Source organism: Carcharodon carcharias, chromosome 1 (assembly GCF_017639515.1).
Source record: "Carcharodon carcharias isolate sCarCar2 chromosome 1, sCarCar2.pri, whole genome shotgun sequence".
Classification (NCBI taxonomy): Eukaryota; Metazoa; Chordata; class Chondrichthyes; order Lamniformes; family Lamnidae; genus Carcharodon; species Carcharodon carcharias.
The window spans coordinates 83,309,679-83,334,353 of record NC_054467.1 but is presented as its reverse complement, the minus strand read 5'-3'; the positions used below and the strand labels follow the sequence as shown (position 1 = coordinate 83,334,353).

Below are 24,675 nucleotides of genomic sequence, written 5' to 3'. Positions count from 1 at the left end.
TTCATAAGTACTTCGCATCTGCTTTTACCAAGGCAGAAGATGTCATCAAAGCTGTAGTGAAAGAAAAGGTAATTGAGATACTGGATGGCTAAAAATTGACAAAGCTTAAGTATTAGAAAGTCTGGATGTACTTAAAGTTGATAAGTCATCAGGATGAGATGCATTTGAGGATGCTGAGGGAATTAAAAGTGAAAATTGTGGAAGCACTGACCATAATCTTCCAATCTTTGCATTGGACGCAGTGCAGGAAAAGTTCAGTAGTTTAGTCTCTCAGATGAGGGGCTGAGTAAATTGGGTCTATGTTCTCTGGAGTTGAGAAAATGAGAGACAATTTCATTAAAACATTCAAGATTATGATGGGGCTTTACAGGGTAGATAGTGAAGCCTTATTTCCCGTGGCTGGGGACTCTGTAACAAGGGGGCACAAATGAAGTTTCAGAATAAGGGACCAGTCATTTAGGACTGAGGTGAGGAGAAATTGCTTCATTCAAAGGGTTGTGAATGTTTAGAAGTTTCTACATGAGAATGTTGTGGGTGTGCCATCATTGAATATATTTAAGGCAGAGATGGCCAAATTTTTCATCTCGCAGGGAATCAAAGGATATGGAGAGAGGCAGGAAAATGGAGTTGAAGCCCAAGATCAGCCGTGATCATATTGAATGGCAGAGCAGGCTCAGTGACCCACATGATCCAAAACAGAAACCGGAAATGCTGAAAAAACTCAGCAGGTTTGACAGCATCCATGGAGAGAGAAACAGAGTTAATATTTCGAGTCCATATGACCCTTCTTCAGTGCTAAAGAGATGTAGAAATGTGATGGAATTTATATTGTTTAAGGTGGGGTGGAGGAGGTAAAGCAGGATAGAAGGTCAACGATAGATGGAGAGATTCACAAAGATGTCATGGACATAAGACAAAGGGAGTGTCAATGGTATGATGAAGAAAGTGCTGATACTGGCACAAAGATAAAAAAGTAGAATGTGTTAATAGCAGAACAAGAGTAAGCACTCTGTGAAAGAACAACATAGAACAAGTAACGGATGGCCCTTTTGGGGGGAGTGGTGGAAGGGGGCGGTGGTTAGAGAAAAATGATTTAAAAAAAGGCTAAAAAAAGGTGGATAAAAAAGGCAAAAACAATGAATTGATTAATAAAAATGAAAATAAGTAAATAAAAAATAAAAATACATTTTTAAAAATGGGTTAAAAAAGGGTGTAGATAGAGGAGAGAGTTCATGCTCTGAAGTTGTTGAACACAAAGTTAAGTCCGGAAGGCTGTAAAGTGCCTAGTCGGAAGATGAGGTGCTGTTCCTCCAGTTTGCGTTGGGCTTCACTGGAACATTGCAGCAGGCCAAGGATGGACATGTGGGCATAAGAGCAGGGTGATGTGTTGAAATGGCAAGCGACAGGAAGGTCCAAGTCATGCTTGTGTACAGAATGAAGGTGTTCCACAAAGCCAGTCTGCATTTGGTCTCCCCGATGTAGAGGAGCAGCAAATGCAGTAGACCAAATTAAAGGAGGTGCAAGTGAAGTGCTGCTTCACCTGACAGAAGTGTTAGGGTCCTTGGACGGTGATGAGGGAGGAGGTAAAGGGGCAGGTGTTGCACCTTCTGCAATTACATTGGAAGAAGGGGTTAAGGTGTTGGAGGTGATGGAAGAGTGGACCAGGGTGTCATGGAAGGAACGGTCCCTACGAAATGCTGATGGGTGGAGTAAGAGGAAGGTGTGTTTGTTGGTGGCATCATGCTGGAGTTGGCAGAAATAATGGAGGATGATCCTTTGAATGTGGAGGCTTGTCATGTGAGAAATGAGGACAAGGGGGATCCCATCATGGTCCTGAGAGGGAGGGGAAGGGGTCAGGGCAGAGGTGCAGGAGATGGGTCGGACACAGTTGAGGGCCCTGTCAACCACAGTAGGGGAGAAACCTTGGCTAAGGAAGAAGGAAGACATGTCAGTAGCACCATTTTGGAAAGTGGCATCATCAGAACAGGTGTGACAGAGGCGAAGGAACTGAGAGAATGGGATGGAGTCCTTACAGGAAGCAGGGTGTGAGGAGCTGTAGTCGAGGTAGATGTGGCGGTCGGTGGGCTTGTAATGAATATTAGCGGACAGTCTATATCACCAAAAATGGAGGCAGAGAGGTCAAGGAAGGGAAAGGAAGTGATAGAAATGGACCATGTGAAGCTAAAAGAAGGGTGGAAATTGGAAGCAAAATTGATAAATTTTTCCAGACAAGAACACGAAGTGGCACCGATACAGCCATTGATGTGCTGAGAAAGGAGTTGTGGGAGAGGGTCTGAGTAGGACCTGGCCATATGGTCTACTCCTGCCCCTATTTATGTTATGTTCCTAGTTACAGGGGAGGTGCCAGAAAACTTGAGGATTGCAAATGTTACACACTAGTTCAAAATTAGATGTAAGGATAAACTCAGCAATCACAGGGCTATCAGTTTAATCTGGTGGGTGGTGGGGAAGCTTTTAGAAACAATAACCCAAGACAATAAAACAGTCAAGTGGGCACGTGTGAATTAATCGAGGAAAGCTTGTTCAAGGCCAATGTTTAACTAAATTGATTGAATTCTTTGGTTAGTCCGCATGGAGGGTTGATGGGGGTTATGTGATTGATGTGGTGTATAAGCACTTCGAAAAGGCATTTGATAAAATGTAACTTAATAGGCTTGAGAGCAAAATCTAAGTCAATGGGATAAAAGGGACAGCAACAGCATGGACACAAAGTTGGCTGAGCGATAGGAAACAGAGAATTGTTTTCCAGACTGGAGGAAGGTGTACAGTCAGGTTCCCCATCAGTCGTTTTGAGGACCTCTGTCTTTCTTGATGTGTTCTAATGGCCTAGCCTTGGGTGTACAAGGCACAATTTCAGAATTTGCAGATGACACAAAACCTGGAAACATTGTGAACTGTGAGGAGGATAATGATAGGCTTCAAGAGGACAGAGACAGCCTGAAAGAATGGACAAATACATGGCAGATGAAATATGCAAGGAGGTGTGATACATTTTGGTAGGAAGAACAAAGAGAGGCAATGTAAAATAAAGAGTGGAATTTTCCATTCTGAGTCTAAGTCAGGCTGGAGTGGGAATCGGGAGTGTTTCCCACCATGGAGGCCAGTGGGAATTCACGCCTTATCGTGTGATGCCATTGTAATTAATTGTACAGTTGGGGGTTTCCCACATTTTGCAGCAGGGTGGGCTGGACGGTGCCGCCATATCTGGGCACCATATTTAAAAGGTGCCTGGACATCAACTTACCCACTGTTGAAGGAGTAGATGGCCTCTCAATCCCAGGAGCCCCCAACCTCCAAATTCAATTACGCATCCCTTGAAGTGCTGCTCAATGCAGAGGACGCCAGGCTGAGTGTCCCCTACCCAGAGGATGGAAGAAGGAGGCTGATCTGTCAGACCAACCCAGCATGGGAGGAAGTCTCCAATGAGTTCAATGCCCAGGGCCTCCACCAGAAGATCGCACTGCAGTGCCAGAAATGGATGAATGACCACATCCATTCCATCAGGGTAAGTGAGCTCTCAATTGTTCACACTCACCACACTGAATGGCAGACAGGACATGGGCCTCAGTGACAACGTGATAAGATGATGCCTCATGGCCCCTCTGCAGTCCATCTTACTCTGCAGGTGGAGAGGCCACCATGGGTCCCTGGCCCTTCCACAGAGAGAGCTCACATGCTGTTTGGTGGGGGAAGGGAGTGGGGGTAAGTGGCTCAGGCATTGAGGGGACCAGCAAGCACCAGCTAATTGACATGCCTCTGTGAGCCCTATCCTTCTATCTGCATGTTTTCACCGCTCTGGAGGGCGCGGCCCCAGAGCCTTTGTGGACAACCTGCAGAGCAGCCATCACATGGCACACAATCCAGTGGGTTATTTGTAAGACCGGAAGCATGAGAAAGAGACATGAAACCCAATAGCTCCCAAACCCTTCTCTCTCTGTGCAGGAAAAGCTGAGACACAATAGGAGAGAGGGGAAGAAGATGGGAGGGGGCCGGCCTGACCTCAACAACCTGACTGACTCCGAGGAGTGGGCAGCCCAGCTGGCAGGGGAGGAAAATGACCGAGCCTGCGGAGGTGGAGAGGTCAGCAGGCGGCCTCCATCCAGTAAGGATCCATGTATGTCACTCAGATACCTAAGGGTCACGTATTCCTCCATGTTGGAGGCAGCTCATGCAGTCACTCGCTCTCTCCTCTCACAATTACAGCTGCTGGCAGGAAAAGGGCAAGGCAAGAGGACAAAGCCCTGTCCGGCAGTCACACCAGCCCACACAGGACCGAGGACATTGGGGAGGAGAAAAAAGTGCACCTGTAGAAGCATCACAGCAGCCACCTGCACCCCCACTGGTGCAGGGACATATACCTCGGTACTATATGTAGTTTAGGAAGGGTCTCACATTCTGCTGGTCACCATACGGACACGTGTCCACAGCAGGAGGAGGCAGGGTCAGCCAAGTTCACTGGCACTCAGAGGACTGCTGGGGATCAGGCATCTGCGATGTCTAAGTCGGATGATGAGCCTCTGGAATCAGCCCTGCATGAGATTCTGAGGAAGCTGCAAGAGAAGGGGGTTCATCAGACAGAGGTGGTGGACGCCCTCAACAGAGTGGCACATGAGGCTGAGGAGTCCATCCACCTGCTGTCTGATGAAGTGATGCCGCCATGTGTGCACATTGAAGCCTCCATGGGGAGGTTGGCACTCGCTGTGGAGAGCCTGATCTATCCGAACACCCAGTTTCTGCTGAGAATGCGTGCAGATCTGCATTCCATCGCTCTAGCCATGGGTGAGCTTTGGCAGTGGCTATGCAAGAGTGGGGTGGGCACCTCGACCTCCCTCCAGGTGCCCCTTCCCCTTAATGTATCAGGGAGGGGCCCTTCGGGACCCAGAGGAAGGAGGAGCGGCTATTGGGCGTCTTTGGGACCTCCAATCAGGACTCTCTAAGGGTGTCTGGCTCTTTGGAATCCCCCTTACCTGTGACCCCTTCAGCTCCATCCTTTGTGACCACAGAGGGAGCAGCTGCCCCGCAGCAGGATAACCAAAGTAAGCTGGGGCCCTACAGGCCTCGGGTCTCCAGAGGACGGTCACCGAGGTCATCCAAAGTAACAGGACAAAGTGGTCAGCAGGCTGCCTCCTGGCCTGCTGTGGATGTCGGGGGAACACCGAGAAGAAATGGTCGGGAATGATAGATTTAGAAGTTTTGATTTGACATGTGGTTACACAGGTGCACTATGATTGTTAATTTTATAACATGTTGTAAATATAGCCCACTTGCACTTTAATCAGGTCTGATGTGGTTGATTTGCTTTGTAGTCCTTAAGCCTGTGCTTGCCCCCCACCACTCTCCCCACTCCCCCCACAATCTTACAAGGGACATCCCAGCTTGGGTGTATGTGCCTTGGAGCGGCCAGAGTTGTTATGACCTTTGAAGTGCAGTCAAATACCTTTACCTCACTCCCTTGGCCCACACCCTCCCCCCATAACCATTGACCTTCAGTTGTAATATTGACCTTCCCACAGTCACCTTTCAACCTGCCCCATCACCGTCCATCCTGTGCAGGTGAACGTTGACACCCCCTACCTGCCCGAGCAGTCCACCCCCATGACTGTAGATCTGCCCCCTCATCTTACCAAACCCCAGAATCCACTTCTCCTTCCGTATTCCCTCCAAAAACCCTCAGTGCCCCTTCAACTGTCATGTCTGAACCCTACCAGCTCCCACTGACCCCTTTAACACTCATTATCCCTTCCTATTACCAATTCCCTGAGTATGACCCCCCAGGACTCATCAGTTGACGCCACAGACCACTTCCTCTGAACCCTTTTCCCCTCTTCCCCCCATGCCCATTCCACCTGCACAACATACCACCAACCTCCACACTGTCCCCACCCGCACTCCAGCGCTGCTCTTCCCACACTCTCACCCCATAACACCTCATCCATTCCATGACCTCACAGAATCTCTCTCTCACCCCCACCACCCCCAATGATTATGCCCCCCTCTAGGCCTCTACATTCGCCTCACCTCTTAACTCCTCTCTTCCCATCTAATCCCCGCACCCCCTAGCACAGACTATCACTGCCCAACAGTACCTCCTGCAGCCGTCCACCTTTAACTTGAAGATCCACTTCCTGGGAGCTGCTGCACAGAGAAGATCCACATGGTTGATGCTCCACTCACCCACTGCTGCACGTGATGTTCCAGGGTCCATGGTTGCTGGAGGCCTGCATCCCATTCTCTGCAGGCTTCAGTCTTCTTCAGGTATGTCCCGACAAGTGCTCACCATGTTGATCCGGATGTGTTCTGGACCAGCGTGAAATCCCACTGGCGGCGCAGATGATTGGGCAGGGGGGAAAATTGCGGTCAGGCCCTTATCTGCGTCCCATGAATGGGATACAAAGCAGTTTCACACTGGCCCCTGGCAGGAATGGCAACCCGCCATGATGGGAAGGAGTGCACATTCTCACTGTCATTTTACGCCAGTGGGATCCTGATTTTTTGGCTCCCCTCAACCTGCCACCGGGGTGGGGGGGGGGGAACGGAAAATTCCACCCAAAGAGTACAATTCTAAAGGGAGTGCAGGAACAGAGGAACTTAGAGATATGATAGAGGTGTTCAAAATCATGAGGGGTCTAGACACAGCAGTCAGAAAGAGATCACTCCCGTTAACGGAAGGCTAGAGAACTAGAAGACACTGATGCAAGGTAATTGGCAAAAGAACTAACAATAACATGAGGAAAACCTTTTCAAATGTAATGAGTGATTACTGCCTGAAAGTGTGTTGGAGGCAGACTCAATCATGGATTTCAAAAGGAAACTTAGCTACAGAACCAAAGGAAAGGGCGGAGATGTGGGACCAGCTGAGTTGCTCTTGCAGAGAGCAGGCATGGACATGTCGGGCTAATTGCTTCCTTCTGTGCTGGATCCATTCTATGTTTGTATGATTCTATGCAGCTTTCTATGTAGCCTCCACCACTGTAAGTTGCTGTACTCGCGTCATTCTCCCATGTAGCCTTTGAGACAGCTATTGAAATGACAGAAAACTATTTATGATAGAGAATATGGAATATCTGTACCCCATGGTAAAAAATAAAGTTCATGTACGATTAATGCAGTGGAAATTAGTTTGTCTCACATTTGACTTCTGCCACAAACTCAGTATTAGAGGCACCAATTCTGGACAGTTGAATCCTCTTCCTGCTCTCCCTGCAAGTATGCAAAATGGCCAGCATGCCTGATTTGAAGCCGGCGTTAGGCCTCTTGATTATGCTACACAGGGTCATAATGTTTGTTTAAGGACACTGATGATAAGGCTTGTCATTGTTCCTGCAACTGTTTCCATGTTCAGTGGGCAATGATTCAGATTGATCCTAGGTACCACCTCCTGCCAGGCATGTTCTATTGCACTCCTCTATGAAAGATACTCTGGAGTGTCAACCAAGGCAAATCATTTTTAGATCTACTTTATGCAGCCATCTATCAAAGGTGCTCCTGTACAGCATAAATACATCATTAGGTCACACCCTGTTTCCTGCCTACATATTCTCTGTTCGCCAAACACATATTTTTGCACTTGGAGATTTATCCCAAGCAAAATGGTTTTGCTTCTGAGTGATTTTCCTTCCCTTTAGCTACCTTCCATTTTAGTTCTCTGCTGACTATTAGCAGCTGTAAAAAGCAACTCCCATGCACCTGTGGCCACATCTTTTTAAATGTCTGCTGCGTTCTTTTATTGCAGTGCCAAAACATTCCATTCCCACCTCTGTGTGAACTCCCAGCAGTGTAGGCATTCCACACCAGCGACAGGATTTTCATGTCTCCGTCCATGTCAGAACGGAGTTGGGTGGGATTTAAAAATAGCGGGTCTGACCCAATTCCAGGATTCCTGCCCCCATTCCTGTCATGTAGGGTTTTTAAAGGTGTGCGATAAGTGTGCGGGTAGTGAGCCTGCAGGCAGTAATTCCACCTTTGTCTACTCCATTGCAGGGGTGGACATGACCAGAACTAACTCTTTGATGTAGTTTGAATCCCAGTTTAAACACAGTTCACTAACATATTTCTTTTTTATAAAACAGTTGCGGTGCCCTAGTGTACATTGTCCAGTTAGACTCACCTGTAGCAGTATGTAACGCAAGCTCCCACTGACAGCAGGCAGATTAACACTATTATGCATACAGCTATAACCACATTACGTCTCTTCTCTTCCTCAACACGATGTAGTTCCCACCACTGTAAGTCGCTGTACTCACACCGTTCTCCCATGTAGCCTTTGAGACAGCTATTGAAATGACAGAAAACTATTTATGATAGAGAATACTGAATAGCTGTTCCCCATGGTAAAAAATATAGTTCATGTATGACTAATGCGGTAGAAATTAATTTGTCTCACGTTTGACTTCTGCCACAAGCTCAGCATTAGAGGGACCAATTCTGAACAGTCGAATCCTCTTCCTGATCTCCCTGCAAGTATGCAAAATTGCCCGCATGCCTAATTTGAAGCGGGTGTTAGGCCTCTTGATTATGCTACACAGGGTCATAATGTTTGTTTAAGGACACTGATGCCAAGTTGGACGAAAACCAAGTTGTCTTTTTGGATCTACAACGGCCTCACCAGCAGCCCTTAAAAGAGCCCAAAGGGCAGATATGTTTTAGTTCATTACCTGAACGTGGAGCCTGGAGGAGCAGGAGTGACCATCCCTGCTCCACAACACTACTGTAGGTGCTGCTATCCCATGCTTGCAACCTTCCAATTGACTTGTCCCCGCCAGTGTTTTCACAGCCAGCCTCCATCACCCCTATCAACGAGCTGCAACAAGGTCAGTGATTGATGTGACGGCCTGGTGGTTTGATACAGTTGAGGCCTAATGTAGAACTTGCAGGGGCATTATACCAGCATGGATGGGTACAGAGCGATTGCCCCGTGGCTGTCTCCTAATTTCTCATTTATCACATTGCTTTTCAAAAATCCATATCCATGTCATCAACAAGTTTGGAATTTGCAATTTCTTTCTTGTAATTTTTCACCCTCTAGTTGAAATGTGATGCTGGCTCTCTATTCTCGCACATCACAAAATGAATGCATCTCTATAATTCACTGTTGACCATCCATTCTTCTACGATGTATATAATCTTACTATGGTTCCCTGTATTTATAAAATACATGAATGAGTTGACAAATGTTGCATCAACATTTACAATATTGTTTTGCTACTGATGTGTAGTCAACCCCAGCATGCTACCCTCTGAAGTCACCATAACTCTGATAAAACGCCAGGGTATGATCCTCTGTAAGCACATTCCTGCTTCTCCACCGTATTTATGACAAGAGGGTTGTAGAAACCTCTTAAAAAATGAACACTGCACTGCCGGAAGTGCAGTCTTTCGGATGAGATGTTAAACTTAGGGTCTCTCAGGTGGATGCAAAAGACCTCATGGTACTATTTTGTATAAGAGCAGGGCCATTCTACCCTGTGTACTAGTTATTAATTATCTGCCAACTAACAGTAAATTATCTGGACATTTATTTCTTTGCTGTTTGTGGGAGCTTGCTGTGCACAAATTGGTTGTCGCACTTCCTATATTACAACAGGGATGACACTTCAAAAGCACTTTACTGATTGAAAAGAGCTTTGGCACAAACCGAGGTTGTGAAAGGCACAATATAAATGTAAGTTTTCTTTTCAAAATGGGATAAATGACATTTTTGTGTTTCCATGCCCTTCTACTGAAGTAGCAGTGGATGAGCAGGAGGACATCCGCAGAGGTGCAATCCACATATTGGTTTCCCTTTACTTTTTTTTTATCTCTTTTGCATTTTCTCCCTTTTCTCCCTTTCCTGTTGGTTTATCGATTGGTGCACTTACCATTGGAAGAGCGCACAAGATATTTGTAACTTCAACAAAGTTAATCACATAGGCTAAAAGGAAAACTAAATGTCCAATTTTAAAAATTTATGTTGCTGACAGGGAGCCAGGAATGGTGGGAAGTTAAAATCACTGGGGGGTTTGCCTGATGATATCCTACAGTGATCCTGTGTCTTCTATTGTAACGTACTCTTTTGAGTAGGCAGCGAGGACATCTGGCCAAAGGTAACAGGGCATAGTCTAAATATACAGATCAAGATCCAATAAGCTCATCAGAACATGAACTGTAATATTGGTTGAATGTGAAAGCCTCTGTGGCTTTCCCGCCAGTTGACAACAATGGGAAGAGGACCTCGGCCCAGAAGAGCTTCAAACAAGGAAATTGTGTTTTACTTTCCTTATGTGGTCAGGAGGAGCTGAAATGGGACAAATGACATTGGCCTGGATTTTGAATTGGTAATGATCATGAAATTGTCAGCGTTCACTGTCATTACTCCGCTGAAACTAACAGAAGCTTCGGGGAGTCTGCACATGCAAAGAATAACGTGAAAACTCACAGTTGAGGACCCTACAGTGTGCGATACCTAAACAATCAGTGAATTGACAGAAACTCCATTTTTACATTGTTAGTCACACTGTAAAAACCTGTGAAGTGGTTACTTCTTGTTGAATGTGGTGTCACTGGGTTTTTAGCATGTACTAACTTCAGAGATATAGCTATACACCCTCACCGGCCCTGAAAAGCCAATTTTATATTCGTGGTGTTAAATTTTCTCCATTGTAACAAAACATTAAAACAATGGGGGTGAAATTCATAGATGTGGTGCAGCATTCTCCAGGGATATTGGTGCACACAAGTGTATGCTCTGCTTGCACCAAAACACATTGAATTTGGTACTATCCTTGTGTAACAAAGCACAACTGGCTGATGTGGAGGACATGAAACAGCTAAACTTGATGCACAGCAAGAATGAGTTAACTGAAACTCTGACTCCTAATTGGTTTGGAGAGCATTAACAATTGGACAATGCTATAATTTAACTGCAATTATGAATCCCCATCAGTTCCTGGCAACAATGGAAGAAGAATTAACATTGGAACAATGCTATGAGCTAAGCGCCCATCACCATGAGGGATATCACCTTGGGCGGAATCGTCTCAGATTTGTACAAAGTGTGGTAGCGGGTGGGAAAAAGGACGTTTTATCTGCCAGCCACATGACAGCTTCTCGCACCATATTGTCCCACTCCCAGTACGTCCCACCTCAATAATTATGCATTCATGGGGAAAATGCCAGATCGCTGGAGGGCGGGCTGGATTTGCCCACCACGCTGTGACCTCAGCGCTTCTTCGCTCCGGGGGCCATGTTTAAAGCACATCAGAATGCATGCCTACTTGCTGTCTTCAGACCTGGACTGCTCCAGGTGACAGATGGCCTGAAAGCAAAGAAGACGGCAGCCCCCAAATTTAATTATGCCTCTCTGGGGCACATGCTGAGACATAGTGGAAAGCAACTGCGATTGCCCTCTATCCCCACTCTGGCTGCAGGAGGTCCACCAGAGTCACCAATCTGGCCTGGGTCACTAATCTGGCCTGGGAGAAGGTAGCAGTGGCAGTCAATGCCACTGGAGCACAGAGGAGGTCAGCCATCCAGTGCAGAAAGAGGATAAATGCTCTCATCTGTTCAACCAGGGTAAGCCAACCACATCATCACCCTCAACTCACACACTCACAAACCCAATACACATCCACAGGGATCTCACACCTCAAGGGGCAACACCACTAACTCTCACACACACCCTCAAATCTCTATCAGCCTCATGCTCCCTCAAGCTCGCGTCCTCATCCTGTCCATGACTCCGCTAACCACACAAACATTCCATGCAGTGCCATGTGTCCTGCTCACACTCTCTCCATCTGTTTTCATGCTGGAGAAGATGACTGACATCAGCAGGGAGAGGCCCCAGACTAGGGGTGGAGTGGTCCACATTAGGCCCCCTCATTCACTTTGAGGAGTGTGCCATCGTGCTGGCTGGTGAGGTCTGGACCGTGCCTGTGGCGATGGTGAGGTAGGTGGCGAACACCCACGTGAGGACCCTGCACCCATCATCCCTCTCTGAACTGAACTGTGAGTGCACGCTCTCCAGCTTTTGACTCTGCTGCCATGCACTAATTATCTCTACTTTGGTTCACAGGGAGCTCTGCCTAGTGACTGACGCCCTCAGCCAGCCAGTTCCCCAGCTCCATCCAGGTCCTCACCTCCAGCGAAGATGACTCCTCCTCCATTGAAGAGCTGGAAATAAGCAGCCTGGAAGACCCGTCACAGTGCTTACCCACATCCTGACCAGCAGAGAGACATACACCTTGGTGGGACCTAGATCTAGATCAAGCTCGGGTTCACAATCTGGTGGTTACCACATGGACACATGTCCACAGCAGGAGGAGGCAGGTTCAACTGAGCTCCCTGGCACACAGATGACTGCTGGGGAAGAGGCATCTGTGAGGTCTGAGTCAGATGACGAGTCTCTGGATTCGGCCTTCCAACTCATCGTGGAGAGTCAGCAGAAGGTGGGGGAGCATCATGCAGAGCTGTTGGAAACCCTCAACACAGTGGCACGCGAGTTGGCAGAGTGCGTCCGCCTGCTCTCTGATGAAGTGATGCCCACATGAGCGCGCATGGAGGTCTCCATAATAAAGATAGCGGACACCATGGAGAACCTGGTCCAGCAGAATGTGGAGATGCATGTAGAACTGCACTCCATGGGTGACTTCCTGCAGTGGTAACGCGAGAGGGAAACAAGGCACCTTGATGTCTCTCTGACTGCTCCTTGCCCTGGAGTCAGGCTGGGGCCTTTGGACATCTGAAGGGAGCAGCAGTGGCAGGAGGAATCTCAGACACTGTCCTCTCCCTGAAAGTCCCCTTTGCTTGTGACCCCCTGAACCTTGTCCTCTGCCACCGCTGAGTGAGCAGCTGGCTCACAGGAGGACAGCCAAAGCAATCTGTGGTCCTCAAGGCCTTGGTTCTCCAGAGGACACATGCCAAAGTCATCAGTGGCAACAGGGCCAGCCATTGCACAGGCTGTCTCCACCCCTGCTGTGGATGTCAGGGCAGCACCTAGATAAGTGGTAGGCCTAGAAAAGTTAAGAATTTCTGGTCACAAATGGTTGCATGAGTGAACACATTTTGTCACTTTATAATCTGAGAGTATATTCACTTTCACTGAATAATGTGTAATAGTGTCTTTCAGCTTCATTGACAGTCTCACAGGTCTTCCTCCTGCATTACCCCATGAGCAGTTCAGCTGCACACAGCCAGACCATAAGTGATTCTGGAAGGAGAAATGTGTGTGTGGTGGAGCCTTTTGGAGCCTCATGCAAGCTGTCTCACATGCATGCGGAGCCTTCCTCCCTCACATATCTCAATGTCCAGAGCATTTTCAATGCTGCCTGCTGGGGTTCTCCTTCAGTTGTCCATCTGAGCCGACCTGCATCTCTGCCCACCCACTGACCGCACTCCCAAGCAGCATCTGTGCTTATCCAACACAAGGCTCCGCTCACTTTCGATGAGAAAAATGATAGCCATCATGTTTTTGCTCAGCTCCCCCATTCTTTCCCCTCCCCAGTCACCTATGTCCTTTCCTCTATCAACGTTGACCCCTCGGCATCACCTCCCACCTCCCCTCTGTCACTTAGCAACCCAAATCCTTTTCTTTTCAGGATGTCCAGGTGAACGTACACGTTCCCTAACTTCCTGAAAATCCCAACCCCCATCCACGTCGACCTCCCTGAGCTCTTCCTTCCCAACCCCAGGGTCCGTGTCTGCCTCTGAGTCCCCACCAACCACCTATGCTGTCCCTTCTACCACTACCGATGTACCCTATCATCCCTTCCCTTCTGGGTCATTCTGCACCTTCTCATACTCACCATTCCCTTCTACCATGCCTGGTCTCAGTTTGCTCCCCAGGAGGCAGTCATTGACTCCACAGACCCCTCCCTTGCACACTCACCTAGCCATCCCCTCTTTACTCGTTCGCTCCTCCGAACTCCTTCCTTCCCACTAGTCACCTTCTCCCCTCAGAACTACTTCCCCCTTCCAAACTTCTCCTTCCCCCCAGATTCCGCCCCTCCTCCACACTCCTTCCCCACTCTGAACTCCTTCCCTTACAACATCCTCCCCCTTTACATCTACTTCCCTACTTGCCGCATTCTCACCTGTTACACCCTCCTCCCCCATACTCTCTCCTCCCCCTACCCAACCTTAGCACCCCCAACATCTTCACCTCCTCTCCCAAACTCAATCCCTGACACCTTCGTTCCCCCCTTCCCAACATCACCCCCGCCCCTAACCTCACCCTCCTCTCCCATCCCAACCCGCTAGTTCACCTTCCTCTCCCACTCACAGCTGGACCTTCGTCTCACCCCATCACCAATCATCCATAGCAGCCCATTGTGAAGACAGTGGTGTACCGAAACAGACCCGAGGCATCAATGGAGGCCTCCCATCTTCCATGCGCTTGTTCACAGGAAAGCCATGTCCATGAGAATCCACCCAGCATGCAATGCATGTGTTCCTCTAGGGCCCGGTAGCTGTAGGGCTCCAGTATCTTTCTTTTCCTTGGATATCTGTGATCAGAGCAAGACCCTAATGGTAAGAGCCTTGGGGTGGCGTAGTGTTATTAACCCGAGACTATTACTCCAGAGACCCAGGGTAATGTTACAGGGTTTGAATCCCACCATAGTAGATGGTGAGTTTGAATTCAATTAAAAATCTGGAATTAAAAGTCTAATGATGATCACCATTGTTGATTGTTGCAAAAACCCATCTGGTTCACTAATGTCCTTTAGGGAAGGAAATCTGCCATCTTTACCTGGTCTGGCCTACATGTGACTTCAGACTCACAGCAATTTGGTTGACTCTTTAAAAAAAGGGTCACTCAGTTCTCAAAGGCAATTAGGGATGGGCAATAAATGCTTGCGCAGCCGGCGATGCCCACATCCCATAAATGAATTTAAAAGAAGTCCTGACTTCTGCACGTCACACTTGTCCAGACGTGTCCTGGACTGATGTGTTTTCCCACCGGCATAACGGTAAATCTAGCGTGGGGCACGATTCCAGTCGGGCCTTACTTTGCATCCATTAGCGGGATGCAGAGCGGGTTCATGCTGGCATCCAGCGGGATTCGCGTTCCGCCATGGTGGACACCATCGGATGATCCCGTTGTGCTTTCACGCCACCTTGAAACTGATTTTTGGCCTTCTCATCACATTCCTCGCCTGCCATGATGTCCGATGCCAATGGGGCTGAAAGGTTCTGGCCCTTACATTCTGGGAGGAGATAAGGAATTGTCTTTGACCTTGCAGTTCTGCATAGCTCAGGAGATTGAAAGAGCAAGATAAAGAGGTACGGAAGACCAGGTGATCCAGCACCTGTTAACTGAATCTATGCTGAGGCCCAGGTGTATGATAGTGAGACTGGAACACTATAAGAATGGACAACATCGAAGTGTGGGGACTGCAGTCAGGTGAAGAAGACGGGGACCAGTCATCTCCAGATCCAGGCCTACAGCCAACAACACGAACAACCAGCCGTGTGGGTGATTGCAACTTTCAGTCAAATCATAAAGGAGTTTGTTCTGGGATTTTATTAGTTTAATAAACTAACGAATTTAAGATTGAGCCAAAACCGGTTGGCGTGTATTTTGTTCTTGTAATTCCAGGGTCCAAGACTCACTGTAATGAGGGAGGGAACAGAACCTCTTATAGATGTGACACCAAATCCCAAATTTGGACCATACAGGTATGTTGTCTAATCATAAAAAAGAATTGTGAAGCAGCAAGCTGAGCTCTGCAGTCACATTATAAAGGGCAAGGCACCTGGTTACAGGTCAGTTAAATTTTTGGAACTTTTTCCATTGTAAAGTGTCTGAAAGTACTTTAGGATGTTTTTGGAGGAGTTTTGGTGAGTTCCTGCATTTGCTAGAGAGTGTTGCCCATCCTCAGGGAGAGGGCAAAGGATTTGGTGACCATGTTCACATAAAGGCTGCAACAGTAATGGGGGCTGCAGTTACAGTGTCTCTAAGGTACGCAGAATGACAGGGAGGCGAAGCAGGGGCTACTGAGAGAAAAATCTCTGCATGATGTCCTCTGCCAAGTTGGAGCCAGACTCCTCCATGCTCCTTGACAGTGACAGAAGGCTGCCTGGTTGGCCTGCTAATGCACCCAGCACCTCAGTGGAAATGGTCATCAGCGTTCTCCTGTATGCTGCCTCATTCAGGTCCTCAGCTGAGTGCTCTCCAGTAGAACTCGTCTGCAAGCTCATCCTCCAGTCAACTTACAAACAAATCATCCTTTACTACTGCCTGCTGATCCTGTGTTGAGCCCAACTCTATACCAACCTCTAAGATACATGCAGTGCCATTATCTGAGTTGGTGGCTGAGTGGTACATCAGCGCAGTGCTGTTCCTCTTCATTCCTCCTCTTGGGGCTTCTGTGAGGACAGTTCATGGATTCTTGGATCCTGCATGATCTCAGAAGGAGAAAGTTGTTTTCAGAGAATGTAAGTAGGGTTGGGAAGGAGGAGGCCAACAGTCACACCGACAGCAGCTTGCTTAACACGTCAGAGAGCAGGATGAGAGTGTATTGCAAGTTGACAAGGATCCTTAGAGAAAAACGTACTGTCATCTTCAATGTTCTCAGCGACACCAGATACCATGAGCCACATCACAGCTGACACCATGATACGTAGAACTATCTCTTCTGTAGGGACCAGGAGATGCGTGCGTTCATGATTCCCTGCCTCCTCTGCTCTGCTTCCCTTTTATTGTGTGCCACCCTTTCCTATAGGAGGGAGGGTAGTGTGTCAGTGATTCTGTAGCACTGTGTTTGGGTGATATGCCTGCCATAGGTGAATAGCTGGAGGTAAGTGGATGCAGGAAGAGCTGCACTAAACCTCTTGTGATACTCCTGCAAGTTCCTTGGGTCCAGACTCCAGGAGCTGACCTGCTTGGCTACCTGCTCCCACTCCCTTCTGAGGATGGTTCTTGAGGGTCTCCTGGCCCTCTTGTAGGAACATGGCCTGCCTCCTCCTGCCTGCCTGCATACTGATGTCTCCAGTGTTGCTTCCACACTATGGATCTGTTGGCTTCCCTGGATGTCCCATTTCCAAGAATTGCCATTGCAGCAATTCTTTTGTGAACATCCTTTTAAGAAGCAGCCTGCATTTAACAAGAACAGTTGCCTGTACCACATGGTCTGTGAACAACTCATCCAGGGCCTCCTGTTGCATGCAGAACTCATTGGCAGTGTTCAGACCCAGCCAGCGCCATGATCATTTAGATGAGGTGAGTACACAAATTTGTGTGTTGTCCATCTTGAATGCTATGAATTTAAAATCTCGTGCCTGAAAATCAAAACAAATGAATTTCTAGCCCAATATTTTTATTTTTTAGATATGTTTTAACTTCTTCCTTAATCCGATTATCATTTATTTTGCTATCTAAAAGTTTAAATTAAAACTGGTGCTGTTCAGTGCTTTTGATTGTTGGTTTGTTATTCGTAAGAATATGTCAATGTGATTGGCTGCTTGCCCTGCTGCTGCACACCTGGAGATCCCCTTGAATTGACACCAGACTCAAATTGCCATCGGGAAAGAGGAAATCCGCGTCACAGAGATTGCTAACTCTTTGTGAGCAGCTCTCTTTGAGGTAAGTGGTGAGTATGTTTCTTCACCACTGACCACAAGATCTAGGCCATTACTTTGTTACTGATAATTGTGCCTTTGGTGATGACCGATGTCATCTTGCTGTCTGAATGTTGAGTTGCGCTCACTGAACAGCTGTTGTTTCTTGCCTGCTTTAGGTAGGCAGCTGGGCAGCAGGTTATAGATGAGCGGGTCAGAGTTAAAATCACCGCACCTCACACTACTGATGTCAGGGGGGTGGGAGGGCAGTTTGGTGTTCACCTAGCCCACTCCTCAGTCCCATCTTCCCGCCTGATTCCTGTTTGCCAGTCCTGATGGAAATTGGGGTTCTATTTGCTCAGCGTCCATTTTTATCATCTTATAGTTCCCTGAAAAACCTTGACATATTTTTCTACATTAAAGGCACTATATAAGTACAAATTGTTGCTTGTTGCGATATGTTGACTGTTGGGACTACTTTAATTGGACAGTTTAATCACGTAGCTTTAGCCCAATATGAAATGTTAATATTGTTGACCTGGTAATGTTTGTTTAGTGCATCATTTTCAGTGGCATATTAAAAGGAAAACAGTTCAAAAGTTTCTACATGCACCTCCTGTGAAGAGGGTACAGAACGACCTGCTTCCAGGCCAGACCATAGTTCTTCCTGTAACAGGCTGACAGGGAAGGAGATTGGCAGAACACCCCTTACCCACCCCAACCCTCCCAGAGGAGTGGCGTAAACAACCATTTTCAGAAAGTCACACTTTGCCCTCTTTCCCTTTCTGATTGATCAGAACTTCATTTTATTGAGACCCTGTCAGATTCAGAGCCCAATCACTTCAGACAAAATTCACAGATGCTGCCTGACTTGTCGAGTAGTTCTAGCATTCTCTGCTTTTATTCCCAATCTCTTCAGTTTGCCTTACCTTGTACTATCTGCCAAAATAAACTTCATGTGGCAACACTGCCCTCTAGTGAATTTTAGTTTCTTTTAAATCAGCTTTCACCAACTCGACTGATGCATATGAGTCTGGAATCCATGGTCCACATTCAACTTAAGGTTCTTTCCATAGCTCACAATTTTTCACCGTGCTTTTCTTTTGCTTTTCCTGTAAACGTGTGTGTGATCTACCAAGAAAGGTGCAGTAACGATGGGGGTAATTTTGACTTTGGGTAATAGTGTGTAAACCGGCCAATATCAATTTGTTCACTGCTCAGCTCCATGGCTAAATCTGTATTGCCTATTTTAAGCTAACGTTAAATGTCAAAATTACCCAGAATCAGATTGTTTCTCAAACTCTGGGCTGAATTTTCACTTTGGATGTGGGAGAAAGGAGCTGGGACTGTTCCTGGGTCCTGGGGTGGGGTGGAAACAGTCACTCATTGCAATTGTGACTGGGTCACCCCCTTCATTGGCATGGAGACAGGTTCCCCGTCCAATTAAGGGCACCAGTCAGGCTTGTGTCGCTGGAGAGCCAATCAAAGGCCTTTCAGCTTGAAAGGAGCAGCAGGCTGCAGTAAAGGGTAAGTAACTCAGAGGGCGCTTCAACGTGAAGGTGCACACACGAACATTTTCAAAATTTGAATTAAAAGAATAGAAAATGTAGCCAAGCCACCACAATAGATGGGGAGGGGTGTGGGGTTGGTCGTGGTGGTGGTGGGGAGGGGCCAGGGGTGGAAATCAGTCTTCAGGACAGCCTTTGGCTGCACAAGCATCCAGACGGTCATTCAGCCATCTTTAACTATCATTAACTAGGCACCTAATGAGCCTGATTGGCCGCTTGCCTTGATGGGGGCAAGCAGCCTTGCTGGGCTATCCTTTCTCTTTGTTTCTCTTGGTTGTAAGGAGTATTTTCTCAAAATCTAATAGGCTTTCATAACATAAAGACACAATCTGGAAATTGTATTTAGAGAGTGGTCACCCAGTGCAGTTTTATTAATACAGCTGAACATGGGTTTATCACAAAAATTAAGTATTCTTAATAAGCGTATGGAATCACAATTACCTGTGACTAACTTGATTTAAAATTCACTGAAATAGACTTCAATAAATTATACTGACTTAATAGTCCCAGAGGCTGTGTTGCCTGCCCAGATCCAGAATTAAGGGCATCTTCTCTGGGCTGGAGGGGAACTTGGAATGGGAGGGGAAGGATCCAGTTGTTGTGGTCCACGTGGGTACTAACAACATAGGTAGAATTAAGAAAGAGGTACTGCTGATGGAGTATGAGCAGCTCGGGGCTAAATTAAAAAACAGAGCCGCAAACGTAATATTCTCTGGATTACTACCTGCAATGGCCTAGGATAAGAAAGATCAGAGATTGGTGTGGGAGAAATGGGTTTTGATTCCTGGGCCACTGGCACCAGTACTGGGGAAAGAAGGAGCTGTACCATTGGAATGGCCTTCACTTGAACCTTGCTGGATCAGTGCCCTGGCGAATTGTATACCTAGGGCTGTAGAGAGAGTGTTTAACTAAATAGTGGAGTAGGGTGGGGGAGGTTCACATGGGGGGAGATTTAGAAAGTTAATGAGAAAGGACAAGGCAATAGTGCAGGGCAGCAATACAAAGAATGATAACCAGAGTGTGATAGGGTCAGAACATACAAACATAAGAGTGCACCAGCAAATAGGGTCAAAGTAAAGAAAAATAGTAAAAAGACAGAATTCAATGCACTTTATCTGAATGCAGCAGTTGTAACAAGATTTTTGAATTGATAGCAAAATTGAAATAAATGGGTCTGATATGATATTACAGAGACATGGTTGCAAGATGACTACAGCTGGGAACTGAATATTCAAGGGTAATTCAAAAGCAAAATACTGCAGATGCTGAAAGTCTGAAATAAAAACAGAAAATGCTGGTAACAGTCAACAGGTCAGACAGCATCTGTGATGGCAAAAAAAGAAATAACACCTTTCACCACCCCAGACTGCCCTGAAGTGCTGAGAGAAAGAGAGGTAACGTTTCGGGTCAATTACTCTTCATCAGAATGCCTGACCTGCTAAACATTTTCTGCTTTTATTCAAGGGTATTTGTCATTTCAGAAAGATAGGAGGAAAGGAAAAGGAGGTGGGTTAGCTCTGTTAATACAGCTTGTGAATGCTATAGTAATCAGAAATTACCTTGGCTCGGAGCATCAAGACGCAGAATTAGTTTGGGGAAGATAGGAAATATCAAGAGAAATAAATCACTGGTGGGGATAGTTTATAGATACCCTGATGGTAGCTGCACTGTAGGACAGTGTATAAACCAAGAGATAATGGGGTCTTGTAAGAAAGGTACTGTAATATTCATGGGCAATTTTAATTTTCATAGAGATTGGACAAATCAAATTGGTAAAGATAGCCTTGAGGATGAGTTTATAAGATGTACTCAGGAAGGTTTCTTTCCAGTTAAAGCCTGGCAGTGGCAGAATGAGGACCCTAAGTGGGCATTGATTGCCCACTGAAGGACTTCAATTGGCCCACTGGTATGCAGGCAACCTGATGACAACCCCATCACTGCTAAAAGTGAAGTGGGGAAGGGGTGGGCGGGCAGGCTGACTGCTGGATTTTCCTTGCCCCACGCACCAACCCTCAAACCCACCAACGGGAGAGCGTAAAATCAGGCCCATGCTTTCCCATGCAACGTCTCATGGGACACTTTGTGAGATGTCAACTGTGGTTCAGCTAGTAGCACTCTTGCTTCTGAGCCAGAAATTTGTGGGTTCAAGCTGTACTCCATATAATTGAGTGCAAAAATCTGGGCTAATGCTTTCGAACAGCATTGAGACCGGTGCCATTTTACAAATGAGGCATGAAACTGAAGTTCCATCTGTTCTCCCAGGTGGACAGAAAAGATCCAATGGCACTAATCCAAAGAAGAGCAGATGAGTTCCTCCTGGTGTTGTAGCCAATATCTGGCATTCAACCAACATCACTAAAACAGATATCAATTTATTACCACATTACTATTGGTAGGACCTTACTGTGTGCAAATTGGCTGCTGTGTTCTCACATTATGACAGTGACTATACTTCAAGAGTACTTCACTGGCTGTGCAGTGCTTTAGGATAGACTAAGGTTGTGAAAGGTGCTATTTCTTTTTTTGCAATTAACTTAAATTTGTATCCGATGAGAGTGGACAATTGCCACTCAATAGTTCAAATCACATTTCTTGTGATATCTTTAGTGTGCAACTATTAGAATACTATTCTGCAGTTTATGCTTGAAACACAAATTGCTGATTTCACTTACTTGCATGCAAACACTGTTATTTCGGGGATATGGAAACAAACCCCTCCATTCAGACAGAAGCCCTTATGCGAAAGTGGGCAATTCACAATGTGAATATTTTTCTTGTTTGTGGTTGTTTCAAAAGTAGTGCTCCTGACAGTTGTCTCCATCGAACCATCAGTGGGCAAGGCTGAGCTGTTCACACCTGAAAGAATTATAGACATTTTATACCTTGCAAAGTCCATACTACAGAACTTATGATTGCTGGAAAAAAATGTTGCACTTCTGGTTTCTTTAATTCATTCTGGGAAAGTAGGCATCGCTGGTGAGACTGACATGTATGCCCATTGCTAGTTGTCCTTAAGAAGATGAGGGTGAGCCACCTGCTTAATCCACTACATGTGATGAAGATGCTCCTGCAATTCTATTAGCCATAGAGTTCCAGGATTTTGACCCAGTGACCATCAAGTAACAAGTAATAAGTAACAACTATCAAGTAAGCGGGTGATCAGGTCCAAATGGGCTGGTCTGTGATTTTGGAGATGGTATTCCCAAGTATCTAATGATCTTGATCTATTGGTGGTGGAGGTCATAGGATTGAGAATTGAAGGACTCTAATTAACTTAACAAGCAAAAGAAGTATTTTACATCAATAATCTTATCCTCACTGTAACATTTAAACATTTGAAGTATTTGTAAAACATTGATAAGGAATTAAAAAATACATTCACTTCTCCGTAGTAACGAGAAACTGTCAAAGGTTACAATCCCTGGGAATTCCTCAACGCAACTTGGGCTCCACTGCTGATACCCCAGGAAGTCTGGCAGAAATCTCAAGTATGCACATTAATGGAGTTTCTGTTGAACTGCCAGCAAACGCACAGCAATGCAGCAGGAGCAGCTGCAATGAAATTCCTGACCCATATGTTTTCCCACAAGCAAAAGTTCAGCCTGTGAAAATCATCAGGAGTACAGTTGTTGCTTTATGCTCATATCTACTTCTTTGCTAACATAACTGAAATGATGGAAAACATATAACCAAATCTTTCACCTTCCAATCTTATAAATCATCAGAACTGACATTTGTGCCTTGGGTTCTATCTGAAAGAATTCCCTTGAAGTATAACATTTTCCCTTGAAAACTATCTTGATAAATGGCAATAATTTTACTTACCGTCCCACACTATGGGAGGAACTTTACGGTCCCACCAAAGTCAATGGACTTTTGAGCAGCTTGCTTCATTTTACAGCCCCACCCAAGCTGTGGTGGCGCCATAAGACTCTGTAATTTTCTGGCCCCGCTGACTGCCGGGATCATCTGTTCCCGCTGAAAGTCAATAGACTTTTGGCTGGACTGCCAAATCTCCTATGGCATGTCCCACCTCGACGGGGCCGGAAAATCCCAGCCTATACCTGAACAAATTATTCTTTTTTATTCATTCATGGGATGTGGACATCGCTGGCTAGGCCAGCATTTATTGCCCATCCCTGGTTGCCCTTGAGAAAGTGGTGAAGAGCTGCCTTCTTGAACCGCTGCAGTCCATGTGGTGTAGGTACATCCACAGTGCTGTTAGTGTGGGAGTTTGAGGCTTTTGACCCAATGACAGTGAAGGAACGGCGATATATTTCCAAGTCAGGATGGTGAGTAGCTTGGAGGGGAACTTCCATGTGGTGGAGTTCCCATCTATCTGCTGCCCTTGTCCTTCTAGACGGTAGTGGTTGTGAAACTCTTAAAGTTATGGTCATTAAATGACATCTGCTGATAAGCTCACATACACACACACATAAGCATAAAGTATATAATCCTTAAGTAACGAAACAGACTCATGAAACCTGTGTACTTACCTCTACAGCTATGACCTGTCCCCAAAAGTCCTTTGTTACATGTACAGGTATAGCTGCCATCCGTGTTTGTGCATACAGCATTTTCATCACAATTGTTCATCCCAGTATGGCATTCATCAATATCTGCAAAGCCAACAATGGATATCACATGCTGGAATGAACATCAAAACTGAAGACCAATTTCACCTCTATATAAGTTACTGATTCAATTTATAGTCTCTATATGAAATGGATAGTTGACATGGTGCATACAGTGTTTGCGAATCCATAAGTGGCAAAATAGGTCAGAAAAATTCTAAAAGACAAGCGTTAAAGTAGATGATAAGCTATTAGTCAAAAATGTCAAGAGGATGGTGATAGGCATCACACATTACAACATTACCACTGTCAATGGAAATTAGTATAACACAAAGTACAACAGCACTCCTCACCGTAACAGAGGAGTCCATCACCATTATAGCCAGGGTGGCATTTACAGACGTAACTGCCCTCTGTGTTAATGCAGTCTGCTATGTGTCCACTGCAAAGGGCAACACCAATGGCACATTCATCAATATCTGCAAAAAGTAAAGTGTATTACAGACTGGTGTCACCATTTCAAATAAATCATGAGAACATAGGAATTTCTGGACAAATAGAGATCAAGTTCCAGCATAAAAAGCCATCACATTTCTGCTTCTCTTCAGTTCTGAAGGACCGTACTTGAAACATTAACTCTGTTTCTCTCCCCACAGACACGGCCAGATCTACTACTTGCCTAGCATTTTCTGTTTTTATTTCAAGTTCCAGCCAGTTTGCCTTCTACAGTATTGGTCGTTAAATGATATGGCAATAATGACGTTTTTGTCTGTTCTTGATAATCAATCTTTACTGACTCAACGGACCCAAAAACAAAGCAACGAAAAGGTCTTTGGTGGAAATCTTTGGGAACCACAGGTCTAAAGTCACATGCTACATCCACCTTACTCTGATGATATGTGTGTACAAAGTAAAAAGAGAATGGATGAAACTGGTGACAGGCGCACAGTAGATTGTCTAGGAATGTATTAAATAAC

General features: G+C 46.1%; 1 protein-coding gene across 1 annotated transcript in view; it reads right to left on the bottom strand.

Moving 5' to 3' along the window:
• egf (epidermal growth factor) overlaps nucleotides 1-24,675 on the bottom strand; it is a 167,071-nt gene that overhangs the window by 5,704 nt on the left and 136,692 nt on the right. The window contains exons 19-22 of the mRNA XM_041180324.1: nucleotides 24,052-24,177; nucleotides 23,621-23,743; nucleotides 21,797-21,980; nucleotides 8,129-8,293 (exon numbers count right to left, since the gene is read on the bottom strand). Of these exons, the coding sequence (XP_041036258.1) occupies nucleotides 8,129-8,293; nucleotides 21,797-21,980; nucleotides 23,621-23,743; nucleotides 24,052-24,177 (598 nt within the window). The remainder of the gene's footprint in view (nucleotides 1-8,128; nucleotides 8,294-21,796; nucleotides 21,981-23,620; nucleotides 23,744-24,051; nucleotides 24,178-24,675) is intronic.